At 33.5% G+C, this 20,670-nt stretch overlaps 1 protein-coding gene across 1 annotated transcript in view; it reads left to right on the top strand.

Moving 5' to 3' along the window:
- The window catches only part of KIF5B (kinesin family member 5B), a 44,946-nt gene that overhangs the window by 15,451 nt on the left and 8,825 nt on the right, over positions 1 to 20,670 (top strand). The window contains exons 3-21 of the mRNA XM_026000894.2: positions 324 to 397; positions 1,315 to 1,419; positions 1,906 to 1,954; positions 2,513 to 2,568; positions 2,670 to 2,757; positions 2,920 to 3,044; positions 4,156 to 4,260; positions 4,671 to 4,816; positions 5,668 to 5,816; positions 6,456 to 6,649; positions 7,931 to 7,999; positions 9,681 to 9,887; positions 12,256 to 12,399; positions 16,607 to 16,795; positions 17,368 to 17,485; positions 18,006 to 18,067; positions 18,163 to 18,272; positions 18,981 to 19,082; positions 20,547 to 20,607. Of these exons, the coding sequence (XP_025856679.1) occupies positions 324 to 397; positions 1,315 to 1,419; positions 1,906 to 1,954; positions 2,513 to 2,568; positions 2,670 to 2,757; positions 2,920 to 3,044; positions 4,156 to 4,260; positions 4,671 to 4,816; positions 5,668 to 5,816; positions 6,456 to 6,649; positions 7,931 to 7,999; positions 9,681 to 9,887; positions 12,256 to 12,399; positions 16,607 to 16,795; positions 17,368 to 17,485; positions 18,006 to 18,067; positions 18,163 to 18,272; positions 18,981 to 19,082; positions 20,547 to 20,607 (2,153 nt within the window). The remainder of the gene's footprint in view (positions 1 to 323; positions 398 to 1,314; positions 1,420 to 1,905; positions 1,955 to 2,512; positions 2,569 to 2,669; positions 2,758 to 2,919; positions 3,045 to 4,155; positions 4,261 to 4,670; positions 4,817 to 5,667; positions 5,817 to 6,455; positions 6,650 to 7,930; positions 8,000 to 9,680; positions 9,888 to 12,255; positions 12,400 to 16,606; positions 16,796 to 17,367; positions 17,486 to 18,005; positions 18,068 to 18,162; positions 18,273 to 18,980; positions 19,083 to 20,546; positions 20,608 to 20,670) is intronic.

Here is a 20,670-nt window from a genome sequence, read left to right as displayed (position 1 = left end):
ATTGCTCAGGTGGATCATCACTAAGAAAATTAATACTGATGTATTCTTATTTTTTTTCTTCAGTATCTTTATAATAAATCTTTCATGAATTGAACTTCGACTTTGATGGAATCTTTCATATTAGTGTAAAAAAAGTCCATCTTCCTCACCATTCATCCCACAAATATTTTGTTTTGCAGATTTGATTATGTCTGGATGAGGAACAGGGTTAATATCTAATTAATTTTTTCAGAATGTTTTCTAACATTCTTAAGTAATTTCTTATATATCTCGCTTAAGGAAAAAAAATCCCCTGAGGTATAAAATTTCTTATTCTGTCATAGATGTACTTGAGGGATACAATGGAACAATATTTGCATATGGACAAACATCCTCTGGGAAGACACACACAATGGAGGTAACATTTCATAACTATACTTGCATGTGGTTTGCAAAATAGTATATTCAGTCATTATTTGGTAAATGATTTTACCATGCTTAAACATCTTTATTTACTCTTTATTACTTTCTCCAGTACAAATAATATACAGGTAACATCACTATTGGAATTTAATCAGTTCTGGAGTTTGAATAATGAAGTTATATACTTGAAATCATATTTAGCTTTGTTTTATCAGCATAACCACAATATATAGCATTTTAGAATTAGCAGGGAATTTTCTACTACCTTATAATAATGAGGAATTTGAAATTTTGAATGTTTTAATGTTTTCATTTCTATTCAGAGCAATTAATTCTCTTCAAATACCTACTACTCTTCTTTAATATGAATGTCTCCACAGTTATCAGTGCTGCTATTAATAAGATGTGAACCTGTCCAAACTTTGCATCTAGAAAACAGCATATTTGTTATCTTATGCTGTTGCTACAAAACATCTTTATCATTTATCTGAGCATTCTATATAAATGCTTATTTTAGTGTAATAAATTCATATTACTCATTTCCATAAAGTTACAGAGAACAAAAACATTTCTTGTATTTACGTGGATTTGACCTGAAGGAACTATAAAGACTTACATGAGAAGAAACAAACCTTTCAAAAATATGTTCATTGCACAAGTATGGATAATCTAAATCTAGTGATTAAATAAAAGGCTAAGATCAGTTGATAACCCTTGTTGACCTGCAGTGTTTATGTGTAACTTACTAATACATAATAGTTGAATTGGATTTTTTTAGATACCTTGTAGAGTTGTTTTCACCAAAAAATGGCAACAATTACAATTACTATTCTCTATTGACTACAAATTATAGGTTGAAAGTTTTTACTTTTAATTCATACTTCTTAAAGTCTCATTTTGTTTTCTGTTTAGGGTAAACTTCATGATCCAGAAGGCATGGGGATTATTCCAAGAATAGTGCAAGATATTTTTAATTACATTTACTCCATGGATGAAAATTTGGAATTTCATATTAAGGTAGAATCCTTGGGGAAAGATTGCATTTTGTTTTATACCTAGAATAATTTTATTCCAAGAAATAATAAATGCTCTTCCTTTTTAAAAATTATTTTATGGAAATTATAGTAGAAAAATCATTAGAATTAGTAAACTGGGGTTCTTCTGCCCTTAGATGACCTTAAACAAGATCACAAACTCTCTTTTGTCTTAGCCTCCTTCTCTATAAAATGAAGGAGTTTATTACTGAACTCAAAGGTTCTTAATCTTCTCATGAGTCTAATTCATTTTAGATGAGGATACGTAATGGAAATTGCTTTTAGTTACATGAGCAGTTTAGATAATTCAGATCATGCCATTAGAACATAAGCTGTGACTGAGTTGTTGATAACTCTGCCTTCTTGTCTAGATCGTGTTTAGCCCTCAGACCCCAATAAATTTAATGAACAAATGAATGAATTTAAAATTTTAATTGATTCTTTTTCCCTTTATTTCTTTGCCCTTCAGGTTTCATATTTTGAAATTTATTTGGATAAGATAAGGGACCTGTTAGATGGTAAGTTAAATTCTTTTATCATTTTAAAAAGCACATTACTTTTTTAAAAACAGATATAAGGCCATTTTTAAGTAACCAAATGAAATGGACTTAAATTATAAGAAACAGGTGTATTTTAAAGTCCTTTTAAAGTTAGTTGAATGCCTTTGACATGCTGAATAACTTCTTTAAAAAGCACATATTTATGGTTGTTTGTGTTTAAGTAGTAAGTAGAGAATTGGATTATAATTAGAAGTCCTGAGTCCTCGTCTTCTCTCAGCAGCTGTCAGTTAGATTCATTGCCCTGGGAAACTATTAAACTACTCTGGTATAATGTTATTTTCAAAATGTAGGTAATATAGGTTACCCTGGACCTCAAATTTTATATTGCTGCATTAATTACTGTTTAAATCTCCTACTGTTTCTACAGAGTCTTTTCTTTAATAGTGATGTGTCATTTTAAAAATTTACCTATTGTTATTAGGCCACTTGGAAAGGGAAACAATCAACAATTAGCTCTTTCATAACTAGTTTTAGAGTTTAGGAGAATGTTACTGATACTTTTTTTTTTTTTTTCAGTTTCAAAGACCAACCTTTCAGTTCATGAAGATAAAAATCGAGTTCCCTATGTAAAGGTACTTATAAAATAATACAGAATGCTTGTTTAAAAAAGCCGTGTAATAAATTGGCAATTGTCAATATGGCTATTGACATACTTTAAAAAATTATTTTATAGGGGTGCACAGAGCGTTTTGTATGTAGTCCAGATGAAGTTATGGATACCATTGACGAAGGAAAATCCAACAGACATGTAGCAGTTACAAGTAAGTAAAATGTCTGTTAACACTAGTTAGGCACAAAACTGCCTTAAAATACCTTTATCAACTTGATTAATTATATTGGATTTTTATGTAAATAACGCTTTAGAAATTATTAGTAAGGGAAGGCCGTGTTTGTTTATAGTTGTTTGTGTAATTTCATTGCAGATATGAATGAACATAGCTCTAGGAGTCACAGTATATTTCTTATTAATGTAAAACAAGAGAACACGCAAACGGAACAAAAGCTGAGTGGAAAACTTTATCTGGTTGATTTAGCTGGTAGTGAAAAGGTAAAATCTTTATATTCTAGTAGATACTTAAGCATTTTTATAAACTTTAGTTTGAATTTGGACTTCAGCATTGTTGTTAACATGTTAAAAACTATTAAATCAGATTTGAGAGATTAAAAAAAAAAGAAAAGCTTTGATGCCAGTGCATCAAACTGAAAACTGGCTTACTTAAACTGAAAAACTGGTTCCAAATTACTGTTATTTGTGCCATAATCCAGTTCAACCCCAATAGGTGTTACCTTTGACTTCAAGTGTGTTTTTATTGAGACTTTTGTTCAGTATATGTAGTTATAAATTGTATTAGGTACCGTCTTCCTAATTTTTGATATCTATTTTACCATACTGACAGTGGGGCTCCCTTTGAAAACTGGTAACTATCCATTAGTCTTCTGGTTTGGTTGTACCTACTTCTTTTCCTTTCAATGATTATTTAATTATCATAGACTATACAGTAAACTAATCTGATTCTACTTTATGTGAAAATCAAAATAAGTTCAAATGTTTTAATGTTGATCTCTGTAACTATTTTTGCTGTTTTGCTAATTTTGTTTCTTCCAATTGAAGTAACATATCCATTCCCTTTTACTTAAGTCTTAAACACATCCTTCAAAGCCTGTCTTTAATTTTGTGAATTCTGAGAGGCTGTTTCTTCAGTCAACATTGCTAACATATTACTTTATCCTATTTTTAATACATATATTTCACATTTTTAAAAGAAGTGAATTTGCTTATGTATTTAAAATCAGTAACAGTTAAAATATCAAGATTAAGCTTTAGCAAATTTTAAAAGGTTCCTCTCTTAATGAAGCAGAGGAGGTTAACAAATAGTATATTGTAAATGTATATGTAAACTTATTATTTTCAGGAACATAAACTAAAAATAAAATTTGGTATCTCCTTAATCACATTCTTCTCATGCACCTAGTTACTTGACCAAGTTCTCAGACAATTAATACTTAAGAAATAGTGATAGAGTAAATAATTGGCGAATAAAATCATGAAGCTTTTCATTTTATTGTTTGCTGGTTATTGGTGACCTCTGAACTTTTTTAGAAAATCATTTAAACTTAAAATTCTGTTTCATTCTTTTGGAATCTTAATGTGTATGTAGGTTAGTAAAACTGGAGCTGAAGGTGCTGTACTAGATGAAGCTAAGAACATCAACAAGTCACTTTCTGCTCTTGGCAATGTCATTTCTGCTTTGGCTGAGGGAAGTGTAAGTATTACATGTCTTCTCTTTCCCTATTGTTATCTTATGGGGGATTATTTAAATATCAACGTATGTGTATGCATGGATGTTTGAGTGAAAGATTTGGTGTGTTTCACTCAGTATATGTGAATTAGTTGTCTTTTGGGAATTTATAGTATTTGTATGTAGATTTTAGTTCCCATTTTAATATTAATCAGTTAAAATAACCAAAATTCCTTTGTAACTTAAAGTCCAACATATTTATATAACAAATTTTTATATATAAATTTATTTTTTTATTGGTGTTCAGTTTGCCAACATATAGGATAACACCCAGTGCTCATCCCATCAAAGTGCACCCCTCAGTGCCTGTCACCCATATATAACAAATTTTATTGCATAGAAACCCATTGGTCTTTTTTTTTTTTTTTTCATAGACATATGTTCCATATCGAGATAGTAAGATGACGAGAATCCTTCAAGACTCATTAGGTGGAAACTGTAGAACCACTATTGTAATTTGCTGTTCTCCATCATCATACAATGAATCTGAAACAAAATCTACACTCCTGTTTGGTCAAAGGTTTGTTAAGAGAATACAAAGTCTAGGGGCGCCAGGGTGGCTCAGGTCATGATCTCTGGATCCTGAGATTGAGCCCCAAATCAGGCTTCCTGCTCAGCGGGGAGTTTCCTTCTCTCTCTGTGCTTCTCTCTTTCTCAAATAAAATCTTTAAAAAAAAAAAAAAGTCTAAATGATAGATAGGTCTTTTGTTTATTAAGTCTAGGAAAAGTAGGTAGATATTCAAATCAGTGCAGATTGTTAGTATGCCAGACACAACTTTTTAATTGAGAGATAATACAAACAAGGTCCATTTTTAAAGGTGCTTAGATTTGAATTATGAAAGTCAAATGTTAACTTTAGTCAAATTTATTTGAGAAGCTTTAATTTAGCATTAAAGAAAATAAGCATTTGCATCAGATAATAAAAACTTGACAAATATAATTCTGTATTAGTCTGTTGACATATGTGACAGGTTCATATAATGAGATAACCATATATGAATTGGTTAACCTAGGAGAGTCAAAGATGATTTTATTTTTGACCTTCAACAGTAATTTTTTTTATATTAATTTAGCCTTCCAAATGAATTGGGGAAATATGGGCCCTTGTTCTTTATCCTTATCAGGTTGATTTTTAAATTTTAAGATATTCACCAATTTGTGACTGACCCAAATTTATTAAGCTTGTGAATAAGCACTATAGTAATTATGGTTCTTTGTATTTAGTCATAGAGATAATTTAACAAGAATAGTCAAGTTAAATTACTTAGCCGAAAATGCCATATGTGTGTGTATATATAACAGAGATCTGTAGGTATCAATTGAAAATAATTCATTTTAGTAAAAATTTTTTTCTGCAATTACTTCTCTTAGGGCTAAAACAATTAAGAACACAGTTTGTGTAAATGTAGAATTAACTGCAGAACAGTGGAAAAAGAAATATGAAAGAGAAAAGGAAAAAAATAAGACCCTGCGGAACACCATTCAGTGGCTTGAAAATGAACTCAACCGATGGCGTAATGGTAATAATTTATGAATGTGTCATTTTGAGTTTGTTGAGTATGAATATAAAGCTATTTTACAAATTTGAGACTCTGTTATGAATATAAATAAACTATATCTGTTTTTACTTTTTAAGCATTAAGGATCATCAATTAAAAATGATGAAAATCTTTTAAATTCTGATTTTACCTGACATAATAAATAGAGGCACAGAGGCCATCTTAGAAGCTATAAAAGTCAAGATGAGGGATCCCTGGGTGGCGCAGCGGTTTGGCGCCTGCCTTTAGCCCAGGGCACGATCCTGGAGACCCGGGATCGAATCCCACATCGGGCTCCTGGTGCATGGAGCCTGCTTCTGTCTCTGCCTGTGTCTCTGCCTCTCTCTCTCTCTCTCTCTCTCTCTCTCTCTGTGACTATCATAAATTAAAAAAAAAAAAAAAAAAAGTCAAGATGGAAAGGTTCCACAGTGGGGTGAAAGCAATAAAATTTACAAGATTTGGTGACTGGATTTAGAAGATAGGGATGCGTCAAAAGTAATTGTAGCTTCTCAAATCTCAGACTTAGCAGATAAAGTTGACGAGAGCTCCTGAAATTGAATAAAATTATAATTTGTTTTAGACAGGTAGATGTTTATTAACTACGTTATTGCGTTATTTTAGGAGAGACAGTGCCTGTTGATGAACAGTTTGACAAAGAGAAAGCCAACTTGGAAGCTTTTGCAGTAGATAAGGATGTTACTATTACCAATGATAAACCAGCAGCCACAATTGGAGTTACTGGAAACTTTACTGATGCTGAAAGAAGAAAGTGTGAAGAAGAAATTGCGAAATTGTACAAACAACTTGATGACAAGGTAGCTTGTTGTTCATGTTTTGTTTTGTTTTGGAATGTTATGACATAGGTATTTTTATTTTTAATTTTAATGTTATGGATCCAGGGAACCTATATATATCTACCTTAGTTTCTTTTGAAAGTGATTGTTAGGTTGACCCTCAGATACACTGGTTTGAACTGCATGGGTGAATTTTTAAAACAAATATAGTACAATAATATAAACATACTTTCCTTAGGATTTTAATAACATTTTTTCTCTAGCTTACTGTACTTGTAAAAATGCCTTATGTAACACAGTAACGTAAAAATGTGTGCTAATATGTGTTAATTATCTTTATTGGTAAGCCTTCCATTCAGCAGCAGGCTAGCAACAGTTAAGTTTTTGGGAAGTCAGAGGTTATATATATGTGGATCTTCAACTCCATGGTGGGGGCGGTTAGCACCCCTAACTCTCACATTGTTAAAAGGGTCATGGTATTAATAAAAAATACAAAATCACAGTTTCTGTTTCTGTGCAGGAACTGTGTATGAGACATAATTGTGTTTTCTTCTCTTCTTTAAAAGAATTTTCGAAAGAGAATTAGACATTGGGTCATTGGAGAATCTTTTTTTTTTTTTTTTTTTTTTTAATTTTATTTATTTATGATAGTCACATCAGAGAGAGAGAGAGAGAGAGGCAGAGACATAGGCAGAGGTAGAGGGAGAAGCAGGCTCCATGCACCGGGAGCCCGACATGGGATTCGATCCTGGGTCTCCAGGATCGCGCCCTGGGCCAAAGGCAGGCGCCAAACCGCTGCACCACCCAGGGATCCCGTCATTGGAGAATCTTAATGAAATGATTTCTCTAAAAATCAGGGATCTTAGACTCAATAATAAAGGTGATGCAGGAGATTAAGGAACAAAATAAAGTGGAAATAATGTTTTCCTGCTTTAATTATATCAGCTTTATTGTGAAAAATAACAAATTATGAATCAGGAAAGGGAAAAACGAGAGCAGTAAAGAGACTAGAAGTAAATAGTTCTTGTTTTGTTTTTATTTTTAGGTGGTGTTTTATGTGTATTTTAAGCAAATATGGCAGGTTTGAAGTAACTGCATCGCCATTATTTTCAATAATAAATTTAAACATGTTTAAAAAAAAATAAACATGTTTATTATTTCTTAGCATTTAAACAAATGACTAGCCTTCAGCATTTTTTTAGGAGATTGAAATAAGCTATGTTTAATTTGGAGAAACAGTTTTGAAATATTTTGGTCAGGGAAATAGTAATCTTACAATGACTTGTTACTTTAAAATTCTAGGATGAAGAAATCAATCAACAGAGCCAATTGGTAGAGAAACTGAAGACACAAATGTTGGATCAAGAAGAGGTAAGGTGAATATTTTACATTTTGCTGTCAGAAAAGCTTACAGTTTGTCATGACTATTTAAACATAAGAGATGGGAAAAAATAAACATAAAAGATGAACCAACAGAGAGCTCAGAATATCCTGGAGTACATTTGCAATATGGGAGTACCTTTTAATATGCCCATGCTTCACTGTGGATATGATGCATCATATGAGTGAAGCAAAGATTGACTTCCTCTTAAGGTTTTTCTTTTTTTAAGTTTGAGTTCTATTTAACTGGAGAGGAGAGGATAACTTTTCAGTACTATTCTTTAATACAGTTCTAGTGTACTTTTTAACTGTCTTCTACTCTCCTTGCCTTATATATATAGTGCTGTTTTATCTCCTTATTCTCCCCAAAACATGTCTTACTAATCCTTGAGATGGACTTTACTTTTAAACTGTCAGTTCCTTTATGAAGAGTATTTCCACATGGAAATGAAGAGATGTAAAAAACAGTGTTTTATTGTTACTTGTTCACTTAAACACAGAGAAACAGGTTTCAAGGGATGATTGAAGAAAAAATAACTGAATTGCTTTGACCTATCTTTAGTAATTATATAATTTGAGGTATGACCTACTGTGGGAATGAGGATGTCAGTGAATGAAATCTTTTTTACTCCTCTTTTACCATGTCTGCCCTCATCGAACCAGCTGATTTTTGCCTTCTTTACTTTCATCTTAGTTCTTTCAAGTTCTCTAGTTTGTCACCTGGTTTAGGACCCTCAATTTTTCTTACCTGGCAGAACAGAGGGATAATTTAAAAATGATACTTCATTTAAGGTTTGGTTTGGATATGGAGGCAAAGGTTACACAGCTTCAATAAGGAAGAGATAGCCACCATCAGTCAACATGATCCTGGTCATATCACCTTTGTACTTCAATTATAGCATGTTTTCTCAAAGGGGGCACTAGTAACATTTACACAATCCTTCATTATATTATTCTGTGCTGTGTGTTACATACAGGACCTTTAGCATCCATGGCCCCTGCTTCTAGGTGTCATTAGCATTCTGCCCCATTAGAAATATTCCTACAAATTTCCAGATGCCCCTACTTGACAGCCACTGACCCTCTTCTCCTAACTAGTCTGTTGGCTTCTCTGCAGTCAAATTATATATGTTGATACTGAGTTTTCCTGAGGCATAGGTCAGGTGCCATCCTTTGTTGACCAAAGAAGATCTGAACTTTTAAGCATGTCTTCTAGACAGCTACTAATTTTTTTGTTCTGTACTCACTGTTCATGAACCTAGTATGCATTTTGTTTTCTAATACATGAATTTGCACATAACTAAAAATCTACCAATTCTAGCCTTCTTCATGAATAACTCTTGTTTTAAATATTACCAAGTGCTTTGTCATGTCCTGTCCCTCCTTTTTGGCTCTTAGTTAACATTCCATCCTGGATTACATTTATTTATGTGTCTTTGTTTCTTCTACTAGAGTCCTCAAAGCAAAGTCTTTATTTTTTTTATTTTTTATTTTTTTGCTGTCTTCCACGGTGCCCGCACATAGTAGATAGTCTATTGAATGAATAAACGTTCACACAGTTAATAGCATCCATATTTTATTCCCTTTTTGTTTAGCACATGGTGAAGCAAATAGATTTTTTAAGCCTGTATACCTTTTTAAAACCTCTGTATACTTCTATTCTTGTATGTAGCTTTTGGCCTCTACCAGAAGGGATCAAGATAATATGCAAGCTGAACTGAATCGCCTGCAAGCAGAAAACGATGCCTCTAAAGAAGAAGTAAAAGAAGTTTTACAAGCCTTAGAGGAACTTGCTGTCAATTATGATCAGAAGTCTCAGGAAGTGGAAGATAAAACTAAGGAGTATGAATTGCTTAGTGATGAACTAAATCAGAAATCGGTAGGATATAATTCTGTTTTCTTAATACTTTAGTACAAATATTCTTCATTGAAATTAAGTAACTTCTTTTTATCTAAGCTCAATGCTGATAGTATCCATTCTTAAGCATTTCCAAGCCTCAAATTCAGTTTCTCCTTTATATAAATCCTTAGAGGTGAAGGAAGAAGGTTATCCTTCTAGGTCCTGACGGTCTGTTAAAAGGTAATTAAAATGCCATTTGAAGACTTGTTGGCTATTCTTAATATTCTAAAGTTAAAGAGAAAATAAGTTAGCTCCTAGTTACTCAATAAAATTATTAGATGATTGTTCAAACGGTAAATTAAGAAATGTGCACATAAAAATAAGAGGATATATAAGCTCATATAATTTTTTAAAATAACTTTATTTATTCATGAGAGACACAGAAAAAGAGAGAGAGAGGCAGAGACACAGGCAGAGGGAGAAGCAGGCTCCATGCAGGGAGCCCGATGTGGGACTCGATCCTGGGTCTCCAGAATCATGGCCTGAGCTGAAGGTGGTGTTAAACCGTTGAGCCACCCGGGCTGCCCTATAATTTGGTTTTTGCTTTCTGTTACATTCCTAGCTCCTGGAGCAAAGCCTACCTAGCACAATATAGAAGGCTCTTCTTGTAATTCTGCCATAGATAAGGATCTTTATTTGTTATTGCTATAAAGCAGGATTTGCCACCTTTCTAGAATGATGCCAAAGGTAGTATCTAACTGTGGGGTTGTGATTGCTATACTTGCAGCATCACCACAGATGAGCTGTCTTATTATTAATGTTTTATTATTGTCAGTACCAACTTCTTGTCCAGAAATTGCATCTAGAGTTGGACTCAGGATCCGTGTTCACTACTATTTCCCTATCCATGTTCACCTATCTAAAGGAAAGCAGTCAAGAACTATTTTTAAAGGTTTCATGCCCCTGATGCGAAATTCATTTTCCTCTTTTAATCTCCAAAGGTACAGTTTAATAGCATGGAGATCAAGGTGCCTTTATAATTCTTACTATTAAGAATTATTGAGTTGTATTAGCAAACCTAATTGCTATTTGGAGAACAATAGGAGTTTTTTAAAACTCCACAAGTTGTAAGTTGGTCTTCAGTCACCAATTTCAGTCTTTAAGATGTCACCGATTTTAGTCTTTAAGACGGTTGTGGGTGTGTCCCAGTTATGAAGCTGAGTCTGTCAACACTACATTGGTAATAGACGTTGGGAAAACTTTACAGCATTCTGCATCTTTTTATATGTGTACAATATTGTTACTCACTTGTTAGAGAAAACACATAATGATTTAGACTTTAAAGCATGCTATCTTCAGGGACTTGAAAGATATCTGGTATTTTAGATTAAACTGGGTAAGCATACAACTAATATTCAGAAACTTAGGGAAATGACCAGAAGAAACAATAAACTGAAATGATATCTTTACAAAAAGCTACTGTATTCTTAATACAACTTCCTGACTTTTAGTATCTGACTGTGTTATAATGGTAAGTTTTATTTTATTTACTTATTTTTTTAAGTTTTTTTTTTTATTTTATTTATTTATTCATGAGACACACACACACACAACACAGAGAGAGAGAGAGAGAGAGAGAGAGGCAGAGACTCAGGCAGAGGGAGAAGCAGGCTCCATGCAGGGAGCCCAACATGGGACTTGATCCTGGGTCTGCAGGATCATGCCCTGGGCTGAAGGCAGGTGCCAAACTGCTGAGCCACCCAGGCTGCCCTAATGGTAAGTTTTAATGTGGCCAAATTGGGTTGGACTTCTCAAAATTGTGGTGACTTTGTTGCTGGTCAATTAGCTATTATTATAAACTTAGAGTAGTTACACTCAATAACACTACTTCATCACTATCTCCTAAATAATTGCTTTTATATCATAGTATCAAAGTAGTACTAATTATCAGGTAGACTATTTTTAATGACTATGTATATAGAAAGGAGATAAAACATACAAACCATCTAGAAAGTTCATTACTATTCTAACATTATTTTGTTTGGACTCCGTTTCAAAAGATAAACCATACTAGGGTAATGAAAGAAAATTCAGGCTAATTACCTTAGAAGTTTCTCCCTTCTAGGCAGGAAACATTACCCAGTCTCAAATATTAGGGAAATGGTACAAACGACATGCTCTTCATAGAGCATAATACAGCTACTTTACAGACTCTCTTAGATCTAAAATATTTTCTAAGTTTGAGCTAGGAGCTATCCCGGAACTCTGTAGATGAGATAGTTCAGAAACTGAAAGTAGAAAATAATGCATTTTTTTGAGTCCTAGGTGAACTGAAATACCTGTCAATATTCAAAGTAAACTTTCATTTATTAGGTTTAACTGTATCTTTTGTTTTGGATTCTATTAGGCAACTTTAGCAAGTATAGATGCTGAACTTCAGAAACTTAAGGAAATGACCAACCACCAGAAAAAACGAGCAGCTGAGATGATGGCATCTTTACTAAAAGACCTTGCAGAAATAGGAATTGCCGTAGGAAATAATGATGTAAAGGTAAATAAAATAGCCAAATGCTATGTATAATTATCAGTAGACAACTCATACTTCTGTTTACTGCTTACTTTTTACAAAGTTCTTTTCACATCCATTATCTCATTCACAACAGCAATGTGTTGTAAATGGTATTTAACTTCATTTTAAATCAGGGAGGAATTAACAAAAGAGGCACTCAAAAGGCATAATCAATAAATATCATTTATCTGGATCCCATGTTTGGTTCTTTTCTCCAACATGTAAAGATTTTACATTTAGAGGTTATGTTAATAAATTACTGTACATGAAAGTGTATAACTGGGACAACAGCAGAGATTAGCTCAGGGAGTAAAATCATGAATGAATGAGTCTGGTTGCCTTTAAATGTTTGAAAAGATGAAAGATGAGCACTGCTTGTTAATTTTTTTTAAAGTTTTATTATGAAAAATTTCAGACACAAAACAGTAGAATAATAGCATGAAAGAGTTAGTAGTCAATATTTTGCTATACCTGTTTTAATTGTGCCTGTTTTTCTTCTCAATCTTTTTTAGAATACTAACATTGGTTATTTTAACATTGGGCATGTGATAAAAAGAAAAGATAGTGACCTGGTAAATTAAATGAAAACTTAGACCAAAAAAAGCAAACTAAGACTCTCAATTGCAAGCATATGTACGTAACATGAAAGATTGTATGTCAGAGTAGGTGTTTGTGTGGACTTTATCTTCTTTTTTTTTCTTTTTTTTTTTAAGATTTTATTTATTCATGACACAGAGAGAGAGAGAGGCAGAGACACAGGCAGAGGGAGAAGTAGCCTCTAAGCAAGGAGCCTGACATGGGACTCAATCCCAGGTCTCCAAGATCACACCCGGGCTGTAGGCGACCCTAAACTGCTGGGCCACCGGGGCTGCCCTATCTATCTTCTTTATTAAAGCTTAGTTAGGTAATAATGAGAACAAACTTATACTAGGCTTTTTTTTTTTTTTAAGATTTTTATTCATCCATTAGAGACACACATACATACACAGAGGCAGAGACATAGGCAGAGGGAGAAGCAGGCTCCATGCAGGAACCCTGATGGGGGACTTGATCCCAGGACCCCGGGATTACGACCTGAGCCAAAAGCAAATGCTCAACCACTGAGCCACCCAGATTGCCCCTATACTAGGGTTTATAGTTGACAGTCTACAAAGAATGAGAAGCCCAGTTTAACAAGATATGAAATCAAATTTTCAATACAGAGCATGCATTCCTTCTGTCACTTATTCAAAGCTGCTGTGTGTTGATGGCAGCAAGGATTCATTTTCCTCATACGTCATTTCTTAATGTTGGCTCATGCCATTGAGACAAAGGAAAAATGTTAAATACTGGGTGACTCGACCTGTTCTCTCTTCAGTCTCTTCTCTCTTCAGAATGTTCCATCTGTACATTCTGCCCTATTCTGTTGAGAGTAAACTAATGTGATAGATATGTGTGGGGTTTTCTTTGGGGGATGGAAAAGTAAATTTACTTCATAGCATTAAACACTAAAGAGGTGTTCAAAATTTACTTTGTAGATTTGCACTTTCTTTTTAGAAAAATCTTTTCCATTTTATGTTCAACTAGCCTTAATTTAAGGGAAAAGTGGTAAAGATAGAGAAAAGAGTAGAAATGGCTTATGCTTATGTTCAGTGGCAAGAACCAGTGATAGAATGCAGGTTCCTTGACTCTTATTATTGCTTTTTTCACTTTACCGTTAGAGCGTTTTGAGAACAAATCGGCCTTACAAATAGGTTTAAAAAAAAAACAAAAAAACAAAACACCAAAACTGGATTCTCAGTATTTTGTCATTTGTATGTAATTCTTTCCTCTTAACATCATCATTAAGCACTGCTTGAGTTTTATTAACTTTTTTTTTTTACATTATGGTTCATTCTGTATTGTATGATTTCATGCATTTTGACAAATGCATTTATATAGATCCACCCTTACAGTATAGTTACATATCTAAAATAGTTTCACCTCTGTTTAAGTAAATAAAATAAGATTTTATTTATTCATGAGAGACAGAGAGAGAGAGAGAGGCAGAAACACAGGCAAAGGGAGCCCGATGCAGGACTCGATACTGGGACTCCAGGATCACGCCCTGGGCCGAAGGAAGGCACCAAACTGATGAGCCACCCAGAATCCCTAAAAAATCCTTCTTGCTTTTTGTTCTGTTCATCCCTCTCCCCTGAACAGCAGCCGTGGTCTTTTGAATATTTGTATAGTTTTGCCTTTTCCAAAATATCATATAGTTGGAATCATATAGTGTATGTCCTTTTCAAACTGGCTTCTTTTCCTTAGCAACATTTAAGTCATTTTGTGACTTGATTGCTCTTTTTTTTTTCCCCACCAAATACTCTACTGTATAGATGTACCAGTTTGTTTATCTGTTCATCTATCAAGGACCATTTTGGTTCCTTACAATCTTTGGCAATTATACATAAAGCCACTGTAAACATTCATGGGCGAATTTTCTTGTGGACATAACTTTTCAATTCAGTTAGTGGAAAAAATACTTAGGAGCATGATTGCTAGATCATATGTTAAGAGTTAGCTTTGTAAGAAACCCCCCGAGGTGGCAATAGCACTTTGTATTCCAGCAATCTAACGATGAGTTCAAGAACCCTTGTTACTCCACATCCTCACAAGTATTTAATGTCATCAGTTGTTTGTGGTTTTTTTTGGGGGGGGGGGGGGGTTGCGTTGTATAGCATTGTCTCATTTTAATTTGCAGTGGATTTTTCTTATCTAGAGTTTTAAAGAAGTCTTTGTCTGTTTTAGGTAGCATCCTTTATCAGATACATGTTTTACAAATATTCCTCCCAGTTTGTGGCCTATCTTATCATTCTCAACATTGTACTTATACAGAGCAGAGGTCTTTAAATTTTAATGAAGTTCAACTTACAGATTTTTTCTCTCAGGATTGCGTTTTTGGTATTGTATCTAAAAACTCATGATCAAACACAAGGTCACCTAGATTTTCTCCTTTATTTTGGAGGTTGTTGGTTTTATATTTACATTTAGGTCTATGATTCATTTGAAGTTCATTTTTCTGCAAGGTAGAAGGTCTGTCAAGCTTCATTATTTTACTTGTGGATGGATAGTTTTTCTATTACAGCTTATTGAAAAAACTATCTTTATCCATTGAATTGCCTTTGCCCTCTTGTCAGAGGTCAGTTGTCTGTGTATGTGTCAGTACCTGGGCTCTCTGTTCTGTTCCAGTTACCTGTCTGTTCTTTTGCCAGTATCACACCATCTTGATTACTGTAGCTTTAGAGAAAGTCTTGAAGTCTCTGACTTTGTTATTGCTTAGTAGTGTTTGGCTATTGAAAGTCTTTTGCCTCTCCATTTAAACTTTAGAGTCAGTTTTGTTGATATCCATGAAATAAATTTGCAGGGATTTTAATTAAGATTATATTTAAATTTGTAGATCACGTTGGGAAGAACTGAGACCTTAATATGGAGTCTTTCTTTCATGCATGTAGAATATCTCCCATTTATTTAGTTCTTCATTGGTTTGTCATATTGATTTTATACCTATTTTTATTACATTTATGCCTAAGTATTTCTTTTTTCTTTTCATTCTAATGTCTGTGCCATTGGGTTTTAAATTTCACTTTCCCTTGTTTGTTGCTGGGATATAGGACAGTTACTTTTTTATGTTAATCTTAAATTCTGCAGTGTTAACTTTGATGGCTTATTCTAGGAGTTCGTTTTCTTAAACAATCGTATCTTCTGCAAACAAAGACAGTCTTATTTCTTCTCAAGCTCCCCTTAATTTTGACACTGAATTTTGTACTGGAATTTTGTAATGAAATCCATGAAACTTAAGGAATGTACAGTCACCATGATATTTTTCCTTGTCAAGCTTGAAAGTTGTCCTTTCCCTCTCCCTAAACATTATATGTTAAGTTTAAACTGAGCTTGCATATGATTAGCTTGCATATGAAGAGAAAATCCAGAAATTGAAAGAGGCAGATGCCATCAGTTTTGCTTTTGTTTAGGCTGCATTTGTTTCCCTTGTAAGCATGTATTCAAGTTTTAGAAAATAAGAAAAGCAAAAATTAAGTTTTATTAAAAATAATGTTTAATGAAAGAAAACTCCATACTTTTTATGAATATCAAGTAATATTTATTTGTTTAAAAGATGCCAGTAACCACAAACTGGGCATTTTTAACTTTTTATTTTACTTTTTTCTTATAGCAACCTGAGGGAACTGGCATGATAGACGAAGAGTTCACTGTTGCAAGGCTCTACATTAGCAAAATGAAGTCAGAAGTAAAAACAATGGTAAAACGCTGCAAACAGTTAGAAAGCACACAAACTGAGAGCAACAAAAAAATGGAAGAAAATGAAAAGGAGTTAGCAGCATGCCAGCTTCGTATCTCTCAAGTATGTGTTACAGAACAAAATTCCTTTGTTGTTTGAATAGCCATGTGTAAATTGTAAAAATTTTAAGAGAAATGACTTTTCTATATGTTATTTTGGGTAACAATTAAAAGGTTAGTTGATCTAAAAAAGTTAATTTTCCTACTTTGTGCTATGAGACGAATGAATTTAACTGGGTTATATTTACTTAAAATGTTACATGTAGAAATTTACTTAGAAAGATGACTGATTTGGCTATTAAAAATCTAGATGAATTCTAGGGTAGACAACTGCAGGACCAGTTTTCTGGCTTTGCCAACTGAATGGATGAGGCCATTCACCAAGGTAGGAGTTGTAGTAGCGAAAGAAAGAAACATTAGAATAGTAAGAATACATCATACTTCAGCCTTCATTGCCTTAGTTTTGCAAGTGTTATAGGCTATACAGTGGATTGTTTCATTAATCAAATACTTTATCATTGTAATATTATATATTTAAATATATAGAGAAAACTTGCTTACTTTCAAGTTATCCTTAACAATAAAATTTGTGCATGAGTTTTTTTGTACTTCATATTAATGTGTTTTTCCCAAAAGCATGAAGCCAAAATCAAATCATTGACTGAATACCTTCAAAATGTGGAACAAAAGAAAAGACAGCTAGAGGAATCTGTCGATTCCCTCAGTGAAGAGCTAGTCCAGCTTCGAGCACAAGGTATTAGCTTTTGAATTTTTGAGTTCTACCTATATTAATTTTTTTAGTATAATTGTAGTAACCTTATATTCACACTGATAGAGAATAAGAATATGGATAACTTAGAATGTAAACAAATAATACATTTTAACGTTGGATTTGAAACCCACTTTTGAAATTGTGTTTGAATATGGAAGTGGCCAATCTAGAAATTTCCCAGAAAGTTATCAGGGGGTGTGTGCATGTGTGTATAAATCTTAACATAGGGGATGTAGAAAGCTATTTCAGTCCCTACCGTGCCCTAACCCATCTGTTCCAGGATTAGGCAAAGAAAATAAAGGCAACCATAATAGCAATACAAAGGATATAGCTATATTATTAGTCAACATGAGCTGAGAGCAAGATTTACTATGTAGCATTTAGATAATTTAAAGTCAAGTACTATTAAGAGACAGATCCCTCATAAAACCTATTTGCTCCTTGGTTTATTGGAAGAACGTTAAGGCTTATTTCTTCTGTTTTTTTCTCTCTACCCAAACAGAGAAAGTGCATGAAATGGAAAAGGAGCACTTAAATAAGGTTCAGACTGCAAATGAAGTTAAGGCAAGTTTCATGTAACATTGGCTACTAATAACTTAAGCCCATTATTCTTCATCTTGGTTACTTGACTTAAATCCTTTTCCCCCCAATAACTTTAGCAAGCGGTTGAACAGCAGATCCAAAGCCACAGAGAAACACATCAAAAACAAATAAGTAGTTTGAGAGATGAAGTTGAGGCAAAAGAAAAACTTATCACTGATCTTCAAGAGTAAGTATACTTTTTCTTCACTCTTAAGTTATTAGAAGCTAATTCAGAAAGATTGGCTATTTAATAAGAAGAAATAATAGATTACTGACGGATAATATATTCTTACTAGAAACATGCATTTTTCATTGAAATTACTATTTTGACTTGAATGTAAAGAATATTTTCATTTATTAGCAAAACCTCTAAGTTCCAGATGAAATTTTTAAAGTTAATTTCCTTTTTAGAAATTTCTTAACAGAGAAAAACATTACTAGAAATTATGGAGTTTAAAAGGTTGAGATTTTTTTTAATTCGAGATTTTTAATTTTTTTAATATTTGTCTTAGTTTTTCTCAAAGACTTTCGCAATTTCCATAGCCATATGCATACATAGCCTAGAATTTATAGAAATTGGAGGTCTATAACTAATCATGATTTGAGTAGGAACCAGAGGAGAGTAACAAAAAATGATGATAAATTGTGGTATATGGGTCTTAATACCTTAATGATACAGAATGAGATTCATGGTTTCAAACCAAAGTATGAAAAACACTATGTATGACCAGAAGTAGCCAGATCTTCTTCCTTTCTTTTATCCCCTTATGGAGACAGGATAACAAGTCATCCTCAGTATTTCAGTAGTGAAATTACAGAATTTAAGGATCTGAAAAAAATTTTAATGGTGCCATTCAGAAAATGACATTGATATTATGTTTTTTTCTTTTGTCAGCCAAAACCAGAAAATGATGTTAGAGCAGGAACGTCTGAGAGTAGAGCATGAGAAGTTGAAAGCTACAGATCAGGAAAAGAGCAGAAAACTACATGAACTTACGTGAGTAAATGTTTTAATTCAAGTTTAAAAATAAAAATTAAAGGTGCCTGGGTGGCTTCAGTCAGTTGAATATCTGCCTTCAGCTGAGGTCATGATTCCAGGGTCCTGAGATTGAGCCCCACATTAGGCTTCTTACTCAGCAGGGAACCTGCTTCTCCCTCTCTCTGTCTCGTGCTGCTGCTTGTGCGTGCATGTGTGCATACTGTCTCTCTCAAATAAAATCTAAAATAAAAGTAAAAACTGGGACACCTGGGTGGCTCAGCGGTTTAGCGTCTGCCTTTGGCTCAGGGCATGATCCTAGAGACCTGGGATCGAATCCCACGTCTGGCTCCGTGCATGGAGCCTGCTTCTCCCTCTGCCTGTGTCTCTGCCTCTCTCTCTCTCTCTCTCTCTCTCTCTTTCTCTCATATGAATAAATAAATTAAAATAAAAACTAGAGGATTGCAGGCATTGCTCTTGTTTGTATTCAGTAGACGTATTTTTAAGTTTGTATAGGCTGAAGTGTATTTTTCTTAAGCCTTCTGAGTTGATTTAATATATACCTTAAAATTTGCAGTATATTGTACTTTAGCAAAAGCAGGATCCTGTATTTTTTACTGATGGTTGAGATTTGGATTTCTGAGTATTAACCTGCTTGCTATTTCTGTGCCACCATAATATTTCAAGATTCACTATAAAAATATACTTTACATGACACTAAGTTATTTAGAAGGTTTTGGGATCTGCCGTACAGACTGACTTTTTTGTCACCTTTGATCTTGGATAAAAGAACATTATTGTTCCAGCCTTGTCTTTTGAACAGAAACTTTCAACCATTTACTTTTCCTAACGTACTGACAGTTTAGTCAGTACTCAGTTTTCTAGAATCTGAGCAGGTAGAAAACTCATGATTATAACTTTTCACATCGTGAATTTATGAGTTATGATTTTAAAAAAATTTTTAAGATTTTTAATTTATTCATGAGAGACACAGGCAGAGGGAGAAGCAGGCTCCCCATGGGGAACCTGAGGCGGGACTCAGTCCTAGGACCATGGGATCATGCCCTGACCAGAAGACAGATGCTCAAACACTGAGCCACCCAGGGCGTCCCATGAGATAGGATTTATAAATTAAACTGCTACTATTAGGATGGTCACATGTCAGGATCAGCTTATAGTTGATTTTATACAAACTTTGCTGAATCTGCTAAATACCAAAGTTCTATTTAGAATAATTTTAATTAAAATACATAAAGTGTTTTAGTCTTCAATAATTTATAATTCTCAGTTAATCAGAATTATTTTGGATAAATAGTAATGTGTTCTGCTGTATGGCATATTCTAAGAACCATTTCTTGTTCTTTGAATTTTGCTACATTTTATTCCATCTCATCCACTGCTTTAATAGGAGTTTTTTTTCCCCTAATAAACTATAGATCTAGAATAAGATTATTAGAATTCAAAATAGATGTATATTCTGTTTAGGGTCATGCAAGATAGACGAGAACAAGCAAGACAAGACTTGAAGGGTTTGGAAGAGACGGTGGTAAGAAAAACTTGAAAATAAATAAAATAGTGGGATGTTGAATGGGTTTCCCCTTGGTTACAT

This window comes from Vulpes vulpes, chromosome 2, assembly GCF_048418805.1.
Source record: "Vulpes vulpes isolate BD-2025 chromosome 2, VulVul3, whole genome shotgun sequence".
NCBI classification, from domain to species: domain Eukaryota; kingdom Metazoa; phylum Chordata; class Mammalia; order Carnivora; family Canidae; genus Vulpes; species Vulpes vulpes.
Note: the sequence above shows the minus strand (reverse complement) of the source record. Positions and strands in the feature narration are given on the sequence as shown.